This window comes from Leucopleurus acutus (genome assembly GCF_964270905.1).
Source record: "Leucopleurus acutus genome assembly, chromosome: 3".
NCBI classification, from domain to species: domain Eukaryota; kingdom Metazoa; phylum Chordata; class Mammalia; order Artiodactyla; family Delphinidae; genus Leucopleurus; species Leucopleurus acutus.
Window position 1 is genome coordinate 31,285,525 of NC_139145.1, and position 17,084 is coordinate 31,302,608.

A 17,084-nucleotide genomic window follows, 5' to 3' on the forward strand; every position below is an offset into this window, starting at 1 on the left:
TGAGGGGAGGAGGTGAAACCAGCAAAAGAGACTGAAAAGCAGGGGTAGAGAGAAAAACTGGGAGAGTGTGCGGTCGACGAACCCAGGGAGGAGAGAGATCAAGGAAGAGGGGAGGCTCAACCATGCCATGTGCTTCTAGCAAAACAAGATTGAGGACAGGTCAGTGTCTCGTAGATGGAGCAACTTCGAGGTAATTGGTGACTTTAATCAGAGCGGTTTTGGGAGAGTGGCAGAGGGGGAGGCCAGGCCGGAGTAGGCTGAGAAGTAAAAAGTTAGTACCTCTGAGAAGAGCATCCTGGGCAAGCTTTGTGGTTTTTAGACAGGACCTTGTTTGCTTAGAATAAATAAATTAACAGCTATCTCTGGGACATGGGATTTTGATTTTCTTCGTTTTACTCCTGTTGCTCTACCTTCAGAATATTTTTAGAATGTGACCACTTCTCACCACCTCCCCTACTATCTCTCCATCCTGAGCCACCATCATCTCTGACATCGGTGACTGGAGAGCCTTCTAACTGATCTGCCTGTGTCTACCGTGGCCCCCACAGTCTGTTTTTCATACAGCAGTCACCGTGATCATGGGGAATGTGATCAGTCACGCCACTCCTCTCCTTAAAACCCTTCACTGGCTCCTATCGTGAAGAGCTAACAAAGACCGCAGAGCGTCCTACAAGGCCATTCAGGGTCTGACCACTGTGTCCTATCTGCTTACTGCTCTCCATCCATTGTGTATCTGACTTCCATTACTCTCTTCTCCTTTCTGTGCTGCAACCACAGTGGCCTCCTTCCTGTTCTTCTAACACACCAGACAAGCTCCTGCCCCAGGGTCTTTGCACTGGCCCTTTCCTCTCCTGTGCACTCTTCCACTAGATACCAACTTGGCTAACTCAAATCTCTGCTCAGATGTCATCTTCTCATTGAAGCTTATCTGGGCTTCTCTATTTAAAATTTTAACCTATGGGAATGAGGTTGGGGGGAAATGGGTGAAGGTGGTCAGAGGATACAAACTTCCAGTTACAAGACAAATACATTCTGGAATGTAATGTACAGCATGGCAACTATGGTTAACAATACTGTATTGTATCTCTTTTCTTTTTAAATTTTATTTATTTATTTGTTTATTTTTGGCTGTGTTGGGTCTTCGTTGCTGCACATGGGCTTTCTCTAGTTGCGGTGAGCGGGGCCTCCTCTTCGTTGCGGTGCACAGGCTTCTCATTGTGGTGGCTTCTCCTGTTGCGGAGCACTGGCTCTAGGCACCCGGGCTTCAGTAGTTGCGGCACGTGGGCTCAGTAGTTGTGGCGTACGGGCTTAGTTGTTCCATGGCATGTTGGATCTTCCCAGACCAGGGCTCGAACCCGTGTCCCCTGCATTGGCAAGTGGATTCTTAACCACTGCGCCCCCAGGGAAGCCCTACCTCTCATGATTAACTCAATGTATTTACTCGAGTTTGGATATAATTAGTGCAGTTGCTATTATCATTGATGAACTGAGGGAAGATGGGGTGGTTGTCTAAGTAGCCTGAACCGATTAGAGAGGAAGTCCCTGAGGAACAGGGAAGGAGGTGTCTAGCCATTGGAGGTCCATGGCCCATTAAATAGCCTGAGATTCTGGGCTCTGTCCAAATACGTACAAAGATCATTTGTGATCTAGGCATGTTCTCTTCTTGGGCATGTGAACCAGAATTCCCTGAAAGATCCCCAGGTGGTACTCAGCGGGTCAGGATGTGGATTGAGTGAGCTACACAGAGGGAACCAAGTAAGGTCCACCCTCCCGCAGCCAGAGCCACCCACTGTCTTCTTCCAGTGCTGAGCCAAGCCACCTGGGTTTCCTCAGGCCACTGCCAACAGGTCTTCCTTAAGTATCTGGTGTCTAAGCTGCAGGGTCCCCCACCAAACCCCAGTATTGGGAGCCTGCACCACAGACCCCACCACGGAGAAGGACACTCGTGCTGATTCCATTTCTAAAACAGTTATTTTCAGGAAATGTTTGTGCTCGCATGCAAGGAAACTTTGTAGGGTATCTGTGGCTGCCAAAGTGACATCTGGCAGGATTAACTGGATCACCAGAGCCAAACAATGAGGACTGGGAAGGCAGCAATAACTGTGGGGCCTGGGCCCATGTGGGGGCAAGATTTTGAGAATGACCACTTAGGTGACAAAATGGGATTCCCACAAACCACAGCTCTGGTTAGTTTCTGGTCTGGAGCCAGATCCTCTCTCTGATGCAGATGTGGGAGGACGGAGCGGCAAGAGCTGCCCAGCTGCTCATCTGGGAACTCATCCTCCAAGGGACTCTGTCCCTCGTTCTCCTCCCGTACCAGGAGGCAGCAGTCAGCGGGCAGCACCTCTCACAGCACCCCCACGTACACCTGCTCAGACCACCTGCTCAGACCACCTGCTCAGAGCTACTCTTTTGCCCAGCCCAGCATACCTGTTCCACCTGTCTGAAGACCCACCTCACGTTTCCTCAAAGCACACCCCAGAGCTCTTCCTCACTCCAGCCACGCCCCAACAACTCCTCTATCAGTACCGGGTATATGGACACGTCCTCCAGCCCCTGTGGGAACCTGTGTGGACGCCAGCCAGCCAGCTCTTGGGCCTCAGACCTGTCCCCTGGTCCTGAGTCAGAACCGAAGCCCTATGTGTCCAGGGTCCACTGAACCGCAGCCCTGGTCAGATATGGAAAATGGAGACTTGGAGAGAGTAGGTGATTCACTCCTGCTCTTCATCCTTCAGAGGAAGGCCCCCAAAGCGCCTCTACTATTCACCAAAAGTCATCAAATTGTACTGTTAAGATCTATGCCTTTCACTGAATGCAATTTTTGCCTCCATTTATAAAGAGAAGAAAAGCTTTTTAAGAACTGGGTTGACCCCCCTGCATGCACAGGCCCAACTGCAGGCAGAGAAGATGGTCAGCCCAGCCCAGACCTTGCTAAGAGTCTGCTCAGAGGCCGTGGGTCTGCTGGCACTGGATGGGCACAGATGCTGGGCAGATGAGCTCTGTGTGGTGTTTTAGACAAATATGATGACCTAGAGTAGGGCCAAACAGACAGGAGAGCCCAGGTAGCAGACCCTGGGAGAGGGGAGATACCAGTTGGACCAGCACACCTGAGGCTATGGTCAAGGCCATGAGGACCACAGTGTGGTGGGCACGGTGGCTGTGAAAGCCCCATTGCTGCCCAGCCAGCCCGAGACAAGCCACGGGGAAGCACTCACCGGCCAGCCCCGTCATAATCTCCACCAATCCCGATGAACTTGCATCCAACGACTGCCCTGATGTGGTCGAAGTGATCTGAAGAATGGAAAGTCAGCAGTGTGGGGCTTCCAGGGCAGGGGTGGGGGTGATGACTGGCCTCTGTTGATTCCCCTTTTTTCAGCCTGTAGGTCAAACAGGCCAGTTCCTTCATGGCCTGGCACTGAGATACCAACTAGAGGGCCCTGAGGTTTGATCTGAAGTGATCCCAGCTGGCTCTAGACTGGACTTCAGATTTGGAGTGGACTCCAGAGCACCCTGTTTGGGCCATTTCCCACCCAAGATTCACCCTGCCTCCCAGTCTCCTTGAGAACCTGTGGGGGCTCCTTTCCTCGGGTGTGGAGGATGAGAGAGGAACAAGAGTACAACTGAAGAAGACCCCAGAGACCTAAGGAGCTTGGCCAGAGGTAGGGGCAGTGTGCTTTAGGAGCCCCTGTAGAGGCACAGATGGGCAGCACCCGGGCTCTGTGTCTGACAGCCTCCCTGATATGCATCAGTATCACAGTTTTGATTCCGCGGCTCCAGTTCCACATGGCACCAAGGTGCTGTGTACCGTCCATTATTGGGTTTTGGGGAGCTGTACCTATTGCCAATAGGTGGGTCAAACCCCTGGGGCTCTTCTGAAGTCCTCCCCAAATTTGGACCCAGCTTCAGCTCCAAATCAGAGTTTTCAGAGAGCCCAGGGTGAGGCTCACCTGCCACAGTAGACACGTTGGCTAACGGGTTGCACTGCAGCACCCGCACGGACAAGGACACCATCACGATGCCACCGTTCTTCTTCTGCAGGGGCAGACTGGTGGACAGTCAGCTCGGCCCCCAGCACAGCCACCTGCCTGTTCACTCTCTCGGCCCCTGTGAGGAAGGTGTTCAGCCCTGGCTTTGAGGTCAGAGTCGTCTCCTCTCTGGGTTTGTGTGAATGGAGGAGCCGCAGCCCTGGTCTGGGTGGTGTCCTGGCCCTGGGTTTCCGGGTTTGGAGGAGTATCTTACCGCCTAGACCTCCACCTAGGGTGCAAGAGTTCAGGGGCTGTGGATCGTGGGTTTTGGGGGCAGAAGATATTTAACCTGGGGTTTGAGGAAATTGAGGGAGAAGAGGCTCAGGTTCAAGGGCTCCTGGTTTGAACCTCTTGCTTTAGGTTTGAGGGCCAGGGCAGTCTCACCAGAAGCTGCAGGATATCATCAGGAACATTCCAAGTGTTCTTGCACACACCCCGGGCAGCTGAGTGGGAGAAGATGACAGGTGCCTGTGACACTTCTAGGGCTCACCGTGCCACAGCATCCGAGACATGGGATAAGGCCACCATCATGCCCAGGAGGTTCATTTCTGCCACCACCTTCTGCAGGCACAGGATGGGGAGAGGGCATCAGGGCTGCATTTACCTTGTGTGCATTTATCTGTAGGGAACAGGCGGGGCTGTACATTCATGTGCGGCAGGGTATGGAACCCGGGTCCTTACCTCGCCAAAGCTGGTCAGCCGACTGACATTGCTGTAGAAGGGGTGGATACCCTTTGCTGAGCTCTGTGCCCTGCAGGATGGCCAGGAGGCAGTCTGACTGGTGGCCATGACTTGGCTACAAGAGCCTAGAAAGAGGTTCTGTCAAACCGTCTACACCTGCAACTCCCTGGTGCAAGAGGAGGGACCCAAACTGGGCTGTGCCTGGCAGTAGGAGGGCCCTTCTAGGGATTCAGTCTTGTTCTGCAAACCTCAATTCCCCTCCCCACCCCAGGTTCAGGGCTGGATCCCAGGGGTAAACTTGCTTTGGGCCCCAGCGTGATCTTGGGCAGATCCCTGCCTCACTGGGCCCTCACCATCTGCACTGTGCTCACCAGGGCGTGTTGCAGGTGTGGGTGAGTGTCACGTAGCGCACGCCCAGCGCACAGAAGGTACGCAAGCTGGAGAGGCTACTGTCCAGTGAGTGGCCGCCCTCCACACCAATGAGGCAAGCCAGCTTCCGGGTATTGTTGAGAGCTGGGGGCAGGTAGGTCAGATGATCATTTTCAGAGGCAGGGGTAGCTTACTGAAGTCCCTAACACCTATCACCACCAGTCTGTTTACCTTTTTTTTTTTTTGGCCGTGCCACGCAGCTTGAGGGCTCTTAGTTCCCCCACCGGGGATCAAACCCGAGCCCCCTGTGGTGGAAGCGTGGAGTCTTAACCTCTGGACTACCAGGGAAGTGCCCCGTCTACCTTTAACTGAGGTCACAAGCTCCAGCTCAGAATAGGAGGCACACATGAGGCGGATGAGGTGAATTTGCTCCAGGGTGAGGCGCACAGCGTCCCGTTCGTGGGTCTGGCATGGGACGTAGGCTGACCAGAACTGAGGAAGGCCAGGCCTTAGTTTGGGCTTTGGAACTCCTTGGGGCTCAGCTGGCACAGCACTCACTGTGCGCGGAAGTCACATGTAATGCGTTGCTTTCTCTGTGGTACTTAGATGCCCGTCAGGCTGGCTCACTGTGACCCCTGTAGCCCCCAGCATCCATGGCATGGCACTTTCTAGGTCACTATGGTAACTTAGTTCCAATGTGACTAACCTGTGGTCTCTGAGGCCCCCAAAGGGCCCCACATTCCCCAGCAGCCATGGTGGCACCTTGTGTGTCCCTTTGGTACCTGGGCACCCGCGAGACCGTCTTTCAGCCTGTCCAAGCTTGTCTGGCCATGGCTGAAATTGTGCAGATTAACATCCTGTAGCCCATTGTGGTAAAACTGCCTCAGGACCAGGGGCATGTCCTTGTGGCTGGAGGGAGGTCAAGGCAAACGGGTGGGCTCCTTAGGTCTTGGGATCAGGCAGGACACATTGCCTGGCCTGGGCCAGCCTGGGGCCCCCCACCTCACACTGTCACACAGACTATACTAGGAGCAGCTGAGGCCTGGGCTGAGGGGTTCCCACCAGGGAGGGGATGACAGAGAAGGGGAAGGGCATTTGTAGATGATGGAGAGGACATCCAGGGGTGGTGTGAGGGAGCCTCCCCACTAGCTCTGCATGCTCCGGACCTCCTACCCTGCCCAGGGCCAGGCTAGGCCCCCACCGGCCCCCAGCAGCCCGCACATACTGCAGCCACCCGTCCACAAGTGGGAAGTCCCGCATCAGGGCCTGTGTGCGCTCCCGCGGAGTTGGGGTGCTGGAGGTGCCTGGCGTGGTCTGCACGGGTTACCGGCCGCAGCAGCAGACCCAGCAGGAGCAGCAGACACAGCAGAGGCCGCTGGCTGAGTGCACGGGGACGTTCGAGGCCCCCGGGCCGCAAGCTGCGCAGGGCCAGGCAGGCGGGCAGAGGCGGGTCTGAGAGGGGCGGGCGATGGGGTTCTGCCCGTCGACACAGACCACCCAGCGGCGCGGCCTCGCGAGGGGGCGGGGTGAAGGAGGGGATACAGCGTCACAGGACCCTGCGACCCGTGTGCGGAGAGCCGCGATCCGCGAAGCCCGGCAGCCCCAGGGCGGCACTGCCCTCCTGCCCCCTGCTCAGAGGCAGCTCCCGCGGGCTAAACTGGCCTCTGCTGAGAGCCCACTCGCCTCCCATCGCGGGTTCCCTCCGCCCCCGCCCCTCTTCCCACTCCCACTGCTCCGAGGGGGCGCCCTAGGTTGCTCTCCCCACCTCTAACCTTCCTGTCCAAGCTGGGGTGCTTCTCTCGGAGGGCCACCTTCAGCCTGAGGCCTCCCGGGAGCACACCTCGTCCCCATCTGCCTGCAGCCGGCCCCGTCCACCCCGAGGGCTGCGTGCGAGTTGTCTCTGTGGCCACAAGTGCTCTGGGCTCCCGGTTTCCCGGTACTGGCCCATGGGGGCTGGTGTGGGGGAAGAGATAGTTTCTGGAAATTTCGGGGGGGGGTAACCTTGTGAGCTCTGGATTCAGGAAGAGGCCCTCTGCCCCCGACCTTCTCTCTCCACCTACTTGACACCCCAACCTGCATGACCATTCTCTGGGGACTTGAGCCAGCACCTGGGAACTATCAGGAACCTCCCCCACTTCTGTCAGCCAGCCTCAGGAAAGAGCACCCTCAGGAGTTGCTACACCTCCCCAGGGCCTGAATAGAGGGACTTTTGGGATGTGAACTGAACAACCTTCTGGGGAGAGTCAGCAACCCTTTTACTCAACAGAGCAGGAACCCAGTCAGCAGGCTGTTTGAGTGGAAGGAAATGAAGTCGTTTCCATGGCAGCAGAGCCCCCACCGCAGCAAACTTCCTCCCAGAGCTGCTGGCTGACCTTCTGGCCAGGATCCCTCCTACCTGAGCATGGAAGGCCCGGCCTCGTGGAGAAGTATAGGTTCTGAGGAAAGACCTGGCACCTGGGTTCTGCTGCTACGCTTGCCTCATCTCGTGGCCCGTGTGGCTCCAGCTTCCCCAGAAACCTCAAGGGCTAAGTGCCTGCGCTTGCTCAGAGGCCGCACGCCATTCCCCATTTCCAGCCTCAGGCCCTCCCCCAGCTGCCTCCTCTAGGGACCCCCTCCCCCCCCCCACACACACACTGGGGATGTGCCTTCTCACAGAAGATGAGAAGCAACCACTGAGATGCTTTAGGGACTGTGCCCAAACTCCTTCATCCCTAGCCTCTCAAGTTTTTGCTCTGATCCCCCCGGGTGGCAGGAGTGCCTAGCACAGGGGTAGTGACCTAAGTCTGAGCACTGGCGACCCTAGAAATATGTTACAGAAAAAACATTTTATTGAGCAGTAAGGGACCCCACTGGGGACAGAAAGGGCTGGGAATAAAGGAGCATGTGAACCTCAGGGCAGGGTGCGTGCTGCTTGACTCTCCATCCTGTTCTTGCTTCAGGGAGCCGGTCTTCCTGGGTCTCTCTATCCTGCCTCCTGAGACGCCATGCAGGAGGCTCTTTGGGAAGCCACAGATTTCTGCTTACAGTTTCAAAAAGCCCAGCTCCCCCCTGGTTTGTGGTGGTGACCGCTGACAATGGCTCAGGGCTGGAGCCCATGTGGTAGACTGCTAAGGCTTCTCTGCACCCTGTCTCTGCTCCTGCATCCTCCTCGGCTCGCAGAGTGCAGACTTGACTTTCTTCAGCTCACAAAGGGGCCCCTGAGGATTGAGCAGAGGAACGTCAGGTTTTCTTCCAGGCCAGCTTCAGCCCTGGGATGTTCAGGGCAGACTCATTTCAAACCTCAGTTTCTGAGACTTCTTGCTTATGGCCATTTAGTGTGGAAGGAGGCTCCTGGCTGAGGAAGGCTCAGAGAGAATGATGTAGGTTCTAATCTGTGGCAGTGGGCAGTAGCGGGGCAGGGCGGGGGGTCACTGCAGGAAGAGGCATTCGCTGCCTTAGGCAGTTAAACCATTGCCCTTTCTTCAGAATGGCTCACCTGCAAGATTCTGTGGGGTCCGCCTCCTGGCACCATGCTACAATCGCCAGATTTTGGGTCTGGAGATCTTCGTCCAACTCTTCCGGAGCGTGCTTTCTCTTGGGAGCACGTCTGGGGACTGACTTCTCTGCTTCCACCTTTGCTGGCGTGGCCAAAGGAACATCCCCGTAGACCCGGTAGCCACCAACCAGGCAGGATGTCTCCCCATGCCGGCCCAACTGCGTTTCTCCACACCCTCAGTTGAGGACATGGTAGTGACCAGGTGTAGGAGGAGAAACGGGAGCCACTGCTGCTGCAAAGAAAATCAGAACTGGTCAGTCACTTCTGCTGTGCACAGTCTCCTGCCAGAATTTCCCTCTCTCGTGTCTCTCCCAGTTTCTGGCTGAAGACCTTTAATCTACTTGACATCCAAAACACAGCCTTGGCCCATCACCTCTATGAGTCCCTAGAGAAGGGACACTGGCTGCAAAAGCAATCCCTAGAGCCTACGGCTGCAGCAGATGAGGAAGTCTCTTCACCGTTTCCAGGGAAAACAGTAGAACCCGAAAGTAATTGCAATCATGAACCTCTCCACCTCTCCCTTCCACAACAGAGAAAACATTTCTTGCAGTCTGTCACTTCTGAGGCTTTAATGCAAATGCCTTTCAAGGTTTGGAAAAGAATAATCTAACAGAAATTGGTTAAGAACCCTACCCACCTTGGCAACCCCTCTTGGGCCCCATTTATACTGCCTGTTTCAACCACACTGAACTCTAGCCCTCTGATACTTTTATCTAGATTAGAACAAGGCCAAATCCTGAGGCAGAGTGATCAGGAGACTCAGAACCGGGTTCTGGGTACCAAGTCTAGGCTCACATCCACCCAGCCTCCTGGGACACCATCTCCTCAGCCCTCCAGTCTCACTAGCACTTCATCACCCCCCCTTGGTTCTTCCGGTCTTCCCATCAATATGGCAACACCCTCTCCCCTAGTACTCAGCAGCTCAGTATGGGATGTGTCTGAGGGGACCGATATAGACACCTACATGACAGCACAGAGGTGCCGGGGCTTGAAGGTGCGCTTCAAGAGTGGCCCTTTTCCTCAAACTGCTCCATTTACCATTTGCCAGCAAAAATGCACTTGTCTTTTGCTAAGAGGCCAATCAGGAAAAGGTCTGAATGGAAGCATCCTGTAGCCCAAAGGGGAAGGCTACATTTATAAAGATCAGAACCTTCCTGCACACGTGTCCAGGGATGACCTTTCACTTGTCCTCAGCAGTGAGCACTGTGGGTCCCTGAAGGTGTCCCAGGTCACTGCTATTACTTACAGCTGGGAAAGTGGTTAGGTGTGTGTGGTGGGCAAGCCCCACAGGAACATGTGGCAGCCAGGTGAGGTTGTGAGTACAGCGTGCCTTCTGTACCGATGCCTGGTCTCAGTGTACCTGCTGCACTGCCCACCCAGGGAACAGAGGACAGGTTGGAGTAAATATAGAAGATCTGGTCAGACATTCTCTCTCAGACAACCAAAGAGATTGGTGTCTGGTGGAGAACTGGTAGGGAAGTTTCTCTGAGGGCAGCACGTTTGCATGGTTACCCTGCCATGGAAACTGTGAGAAGGCCTGCGAGGTCATCACTACCCAGTGAGGTCATATAAGGAACCTGTGACTTGAGGGGTAGCCTTCAGGAGGAGGGGCAGTTTTGTGGAGGAGAGCAGGGTGCAGGCAGAGGTACTCTGCCTGGCCCCTCACACCTGGGCCTCCCTACCCATGCCCTAGCCTAGTAGACACCCCATGTGGGGTGTGCCGGTGGGCTGGCACAGCCCCAGGGGCCACAGGAGGGCAAGAGAGACCCACATTCTGAGATTGGCTTGAGAGGCAAGATTAACGTAAGAAACAGCTAGGTTGTATGGCACTGACCCTAAGAGGCAGAGATTTGTGTGGACTGGGGAATCAGGGAAGGCTCCTTGGCAGTGGGCCTGAAGGACAAGTGAGATTTGGACCCATGGGGAAGAGAGGGAAGACATTCCAGTTTGGAAGAATATAAACAAAGACACACTCTTCTCGACCTTGTCCTGCCCCAAATATAAATTCATAGCACCCTCACATTTTTACACCTGAGGACTTAAAAAAACCAAGAGGTTAAGGGGCCCACCCAGTGTTACACAGGTAGTGGAGGGGTGTTCTGCTCAATGGTTAGGTTCAGGTTGGGGCTCTGGATTTACAACTGATAGGAATGTGAGGACAAGCTCGTGCCATTTCAAACATTTCCAAGTGATACTGAGAGAGATGTTAAAGGTGCCATGGCCGCTGAGCCAGCACGTCCGGAGCCTGTGCTCTGCAACGAGAGAGGCCACGACAGTGAGAGGCCCACATAATGCAAAAAAAAAAAAAAAAAAAAAAAAGGATCTTGCTATGATTTATGTCATAGAGTGTTCTGCCTATGTTTTCTTCTAAGAGTTTGATAGTTTCTGGCCTTACATTTAGGTCTTTAATCCATTTTGAGTTTATTTTTGTGTATGGTGTTAGGGATTTTTCTAATTTCATTATTTTACATGTAGATGTCCAGTTTTCCCAGCACCACTTAGAAGAGAATGTCTTTTCTCCATTGTATATCCTTGCCTCCTTCTTCATAGACTAGTTGACCTAAGGTGCATGGGTTTATCTCTGGGCTTTCTATCCTGTTCCATTGATCTATATTTCTGTTTTTGTGCCAGTATCATACTGTCTTGATTACTGTAGCTTTGTACTATAGTCTGAAGTCCGGGAGCCTGATTCCTCCAGCTCCATTTTTCTTTCTCAAGATTGCTTTGGCTATTCAGGGTCTTTTGTGTTTCCATACAAATTGTGATTTTTTTTTTCTAGTTCTATGAAAAATGCCATTGGTAGTTTGATAGGGATTGCACTGAATCTGTAGATTGCTTTGGGTAGTATAGTCATTTTTACAGTGTTGATTCTTCCAAACCAAGAACATGGTATATCTCTCCATCTATTTGTATCATCTTTAATTTCTTTCATCAGTGTGTTATAGTTTTCTGCATACAAGTCTTTTGTCTCCTTAGATAGGTTTATTCCTAGATATTTTATTCTTTTTGTTGAAATGGTAAATGGGACTGTTTTCTTAATTTCACTTTCAGATTTTTCATCATTAGTGTATAGGAATGCAAGAGATTTCTGTGTATTAATTTTGTATCCTGCTACTTTACCAAATTCATTGCTTAGCTCTAGTAGTTTTCTAGTAGCATCTTTAGGATTCTCTATGTATAGTATCATGTCATCTGCAAACAGTGACATCTTTACTTCTTCTTTTCCAATTTGGATTCCTTTTATTTCTTTTTTTTCTCTGATTGCTATGGCTAAAACTTCCAAAATTATGTTGAATAATAGTGGTGAGAGTGGGCAACCTTGTCTTGTCCTGATCCTAGTGGAAATGGTTTCAGTTTTTCACCATTGAAGACGATGTTGGCTGTGGGTTTGCCATATATGGCCTTCATTATGTTGAGGAAAGTTCCCTCTATGCCCACTTTCTGGAGGGTTTTTATCATAAATGGGTGTTGATTTTTGTAAAAAGCTTTCTCTGCATCTATTGAGATGATCATATGGTTTTTCTCCTTTAGTTTGTTAATACGATGTATCACATTGATTGATTTGTATATATTGAAGAATGCTTGCATTCCTGGGATACACCCCACTTGATCATGGTGTATGATCCTTTTCATGTGCTGTTGGATTCTGTTTGCTAGTACTTTGTTGAGGATTTTTGCATCTATGTTCATCAGTGATATTAGCCTGTAGATTTCTTTCTTTGTGACATCTTTGTCTGGTTTTGGTATCAGGGTGATGGTGGCCTCGTAGAATGAGTTTGGGAGTGATCCTCCCTCTGCTATATTTTGGAAGAGTTTGAGAAGGATAGGTGTTAGCTCTTCTCTAAATGTTTGATAGAATTCGCCTGTGAAGCCATCTGGTCCTGGGCTTCTGTTTGTTGGAAGATTTTTAAGCACAGCTTCGATTTCAGTGCTTGTGATTGGTCTGTTCATATTTTCTATTTCTTCCTGGTTCCATCTCGGAAGGTTGTGCATTTCTAAGAATTTGTCCATTTCTTCCAGCTTGTCCATTTTAGTGACATATAGTTGCTTGTAATAATCTCTCATGATCCTTTGTATTTCTGCAGTGTCTGTTGTTATGTGTCCATTTTCATTTCTAATTCTATTGATTTGAGTCTTCTCCCTTTTTTCTTCATGAGTCTGGCTAATGGTGTATCAATTTTGTTTATCTTCTCAAAGAACCAGCTTTTAGTTTTATTGATCTTTGCTATCGTTTCCTTCATTTCTTTTTCATTTAATTCTGATCTGATCTTTATGAGTTCTTTCCTTCTGCTAACTCTGGGGTTTTTTATTTGTTTTTCTTTCTCTAATTGCTTTAGGTATAAGGTTAGGTTGCTTATTTGAGATGTTTCTTATTTCTTAAGGTAGGATTGTATTGCTATAAACTTCCCTCTTAGAACTGCTTTTGCTGTTTTGGTGTATAGTGTTTTGGGTCATAGTGTTTTCCTTGTCATTTGTTTCTAGGTATTTTTTGATTTCCTCTTTGATTTCTTCAGTGATCTCCTGGTTATTAAATAGTGTATTGTTTAGCCTCCATGTGTTTATATTTTTTACAGATTTTTTTCCTGTAATTGATATCTAGTCTTAGAGTGTTGTGGTTGGAAAAGATACTTGATATGATTTCAATTTTCTTAAATTTACCAAGGCTTGATTTGTGACCCAAGATATGATCTATCCTGGAAAATGTTCCATGAGCACATGAGAAGAAAGTGTATTCTGTTGTTTTGGGATGGAATGTCCTATAAATATCAATGAAGTCCATCTTGTTTAATGTATCATTTAAAGCTTGTGTTTCCTTATTTATTTTCATTTTGGATGATCTGTCCATTGGTGAAAGTGGGGTGTTTAAGTTCCCTACTATGATGTGTTACTGTCGATTTCCCCTTTTATTTCCCCTTGCCTTATGTATTGAGGTGCTCCTATGTTGGGTGCATACATATTTACAATTGTTATATCTTCTTCTTGGATTGATCCCTTGATAATTATGTAGTGTCCTTCTTTGTCTCTTGCAATAGTGTTTGTTTTAAAGTCTATTTTGTCTGATATGAGAATTGCTGCTCCAGCTTTCTTCTGATTTCCATTTTCATGAAATATCTTTTTCCATCCCCTCACTTTCAGTCTGTATGTGTCCCTAAGTCTGAAGTGGGTCTCTCGTAGACAGCATATATACGGGTCTTGTTTTTGTATCCATTCAGCCAGTCTATGTCTTTTGGTGGGAGCATTTAATCCATTTACATTTAAGGTAATTATCAATATGTATGTGTCTGTTACCATTTTCTTAATTGTTTTGGGTTCGTTATTGTAGGTCTTTTCCTTCTCTTGTGTTTCTTGCCTAGAGAAGTTCCTTTAGCATTTGTTGTAAAGCTGGTTTGGTGGTGCTGAATTCTCTTAGCTTTTGCTTATCTGTAAATGTTTTAATTTCTCCATCAAATTTGAATGAGATCCTTGCTGGGTAGAGTAATATTGGTTGTAGGTTTTTCCCTTTCATCACTTTAAATATGTCCTGCCACTCCCTTCTGGCTTGCAGAGTTTCTGCTGAACAATCAGTTGTTAACCTCACGGGGATTCCCTATGTGTTATTTGTTGTTTTTCCCTTGCTGCTTTTAATGTTTTTTCCTTCTATTTAATTTTTGATAGTTTGATTAATATGTGTCTTGGCGTGTTTCTCCTTGGATTTATGCTGTATGGGACTCTCTCTGCTTCCTGTACTTGATTAACTATTTCCTTTCCCATATTAGGGAAGTTTTCAACTATAATCTCTTCAAATATTTTCTCAGTCCCTTTCTTTTTCTCTTCTTCTTCTGGGACCCCTATTATTCAAATGTTGGTGCATTTAATGTTGTCCCAGAGGTCTCTGAGACTGTCCTCAATTCTTTTCATTCTTTTTTCTTTATTCTGCTCTGCGGTAGTTATTTCCTCTATTTTATCTTCCCGGTTGCTTATCCATTCTTCTGCCTCAGTTATTCTGCTATTGATTCCTTCTAGAGAATTTTTCATTTCATTTATTGTGTTGTTCATCATTGTTTGTTTGCTCTTTAGTTCTTCTAGGTCCTTGTTAAACGTTTCTTGTATTTTCTCCATTCTATTTCCAAGATTCTGGATCATCTTTACTATCATTACTCTGAATTCTTTTTCAGGTAGACTGCCTGTTTCCTCTTCATTTGTTTGGTCCAGTGGGTTTTTACCTTGCTCCTTCATCTGCTGCATGTTTCTCTGTCTTCTTAGTTTACTTAACTTACTTTGGGGTCTCCTGTTCACTGGCTGCAGGTTCATAGTTCCCGTTGTTTTTGGTGTCTGCCCCCAGTGGGTAAGGTTGTTTCCCTGGGTTGTGTAGGCTTCCTCATTGAGGGGACTGGTGCCTGTGTTCTGGTGGATGAGACTGGATCTTGTCTTTCTGGTGGCAGTACCACATCCGGTGGTGTGTTTTAGGGTATCTGTGAACTTAGTATGATTTTAGGCAGCCTCTTTGCTAATGGGTCGTATTGTATTCCTGTCTTGCTAGTTGTTTGGCATGGGGTGTCCAGCACTGGAACTTGCTGGTCGTTAAGTGGAGCTAGGTGTTAGCATTGAGACAGAGATCTCTGGGAGAGCTCTCGCTGATTGTTATTATGTGGGGCCAGGAGGTCTCTGGTGGAGCAATGTCCTGAACTCGGCTCTCCCACCTCAGAGGCTCATGCCTGAAACCTGGCCAGAGCACCAAGACCCTGTCAGCCGTATGGCCAAGAACACTTCATCCATATCCCAGGTCTCTCCCATGGAATCCTCTCAGAATACCGCTGGACACACAGCCTGAGGCCTCGGACATCCTTGCCGGCCAGGAGCTGGGCAATATCCTCCCCACAACACTATTTTATCTGACAAAAATATGTACTAGATGCTATTCTGAGTATTTTACAAATATTAACTAACTTAATCCTTATAAGAACCCTTTGAGGTGCGTACTATTGTTTGTCCAATTTTAGGGACTTCCAGATTAGTAAACTGAGGCACAGAGTGATGGAGGCATTTATACAAAGGTAGTAGGAGTCACAGGCAAGGTTTGTGTCCAGGTTAGTCTGGAAAAGATTCCTTGGGAAAGAATCTATATATATTAAATGCACTATTGCCTGCTTATTAGCCTTTGTCCTATTGAAGCTACTCCATTAATGTCTGCTATGTCCTTTTCTTGAACCAGAATTCAAGCAGGCATCTGTCTTATGCTTTCCATTGCTGACCCATCTCCTCACTACATATAGCAGAGTTGGCATTGCTCTTGCCCCAGACAGATCACAGATATACCATGCAAAGAATCTGACACATAGTGGACTTTCAATATGGGTTCGCTTCTTCCACCTTTTCTCTAGTTTGTGCTAATATTTACTTGGCTATTTTCTTTCTTTTTTTTCATTTTTCATTTTTATTCTTGGAAAATGACATCATTGTATCCCATTTGAGAGAGCTAACATCCTGAATTATGGGATGAGTCTGGAATAGTTTTGTATCCATGATCCATTGTATTGGTGACCACTTATTCAGACAGATAATCCAGCAATTGAAGTCTCATTCCAGCCCTGATGTCCTACCAACCCCCAACCCTACCACAAAAGACTAAACCATACTGGGTTGAATATGATTCCCCCAAAATTGATATCTGCCTGGACTCTCAGAATGTGACCTTCTTTGAAAATAGGGTCTTTGCCAATGTAATTAGTTAAGATGAGTTCATACTGGATTAGAGGGGGCCCTAAATCCACGTCCTTATAAGAGAGCCTTGTGAGTATATAGACACATGGAGGAAAGACAGCCATGTGAAACCAGAGGAAGATATTGGAGTGATGCAGATACAACCAAAAAAATATGCCAAGAATCACCAGCAACTACCAGAAACTAGAAGAGACAAGGAAGGGTTCTTCTCCAGAGTGCCCACATGCTCAGCACCCCCCATTATCAACATCCCCCACCAGAGGAGTACATTTGTTATATTGATGAACCTACATTGACACATCATTATCACCCAAAGTCCATAGTTTACATTAGGGTTCACTCTCAGTGTTGTATATTCTATGGGTTTGGACCATTGCATAATGACATGTGTCCACCTTTATAGTATCATACAGAATACTTTCACTGTCCTAAACATCCTCTATACTCCATTTATTCATCCCTCCACCCTATCTCTATCTCTTGCCACCGATATTTCACTGTCTTCATAGTTTTGCCTTTTCCAATATGTCATATAATTGGAATCATAGGGTATGCAGCCTTTTCAGATTGGCTTCTTTCACTTAGTAACATGCATTTAAGTTTCCTCTATGTCTTTTCATGGCTTGATAGCTCATTTCTTTTTAGCCCTGAATAATATTACATTGTCTGAATGTACAACAGTTTATGTATTCATTTACCAACTAAGGGACATCTTGGTTGCTTCCAAGTTTGGGCAATTACGAATAAATCTGCTATAAACATCTGTGTGCAAG

The 17,084-nt window shown here is 48.8% G+C and overlaps 1 protein-coding gene across 1 annotated transcript; it reads right to left on the minus strand.

Moving 5' to 3' along the window:
- Positions 1-2,059: 2,059 nt before the first annotated feature.
- LOC309958879 (dipeptidase 2-like) lies at positions 2,060-14,901 on the minus strand (the record flags this gene model as incomplete). The annotated part of the gene is given in 16 exon segments (XM_082835012.1): positions 2,060-2,317; positions 2,431-2,466; positions 2,470-2,566; positions 3,216-3,291; positions 3,948-4,032; positions 4,410-4,511; positions 4,515-4,586; positions 4,707-4,776; positions 5,078-5,219; positions 5,438-5,567; positions 5,858-5,984; positions 6,310-6,393; positions 6,395-6,585; positions 6,848-7,028; positions 8,551-8,785; positions 14,868-14,901. Coding segments are annotated over 16 exon segments (1,920 nt in total).
- Between the last annotated feature and the right edge of the window lie 2,183 nt (positions 14,902-17,084).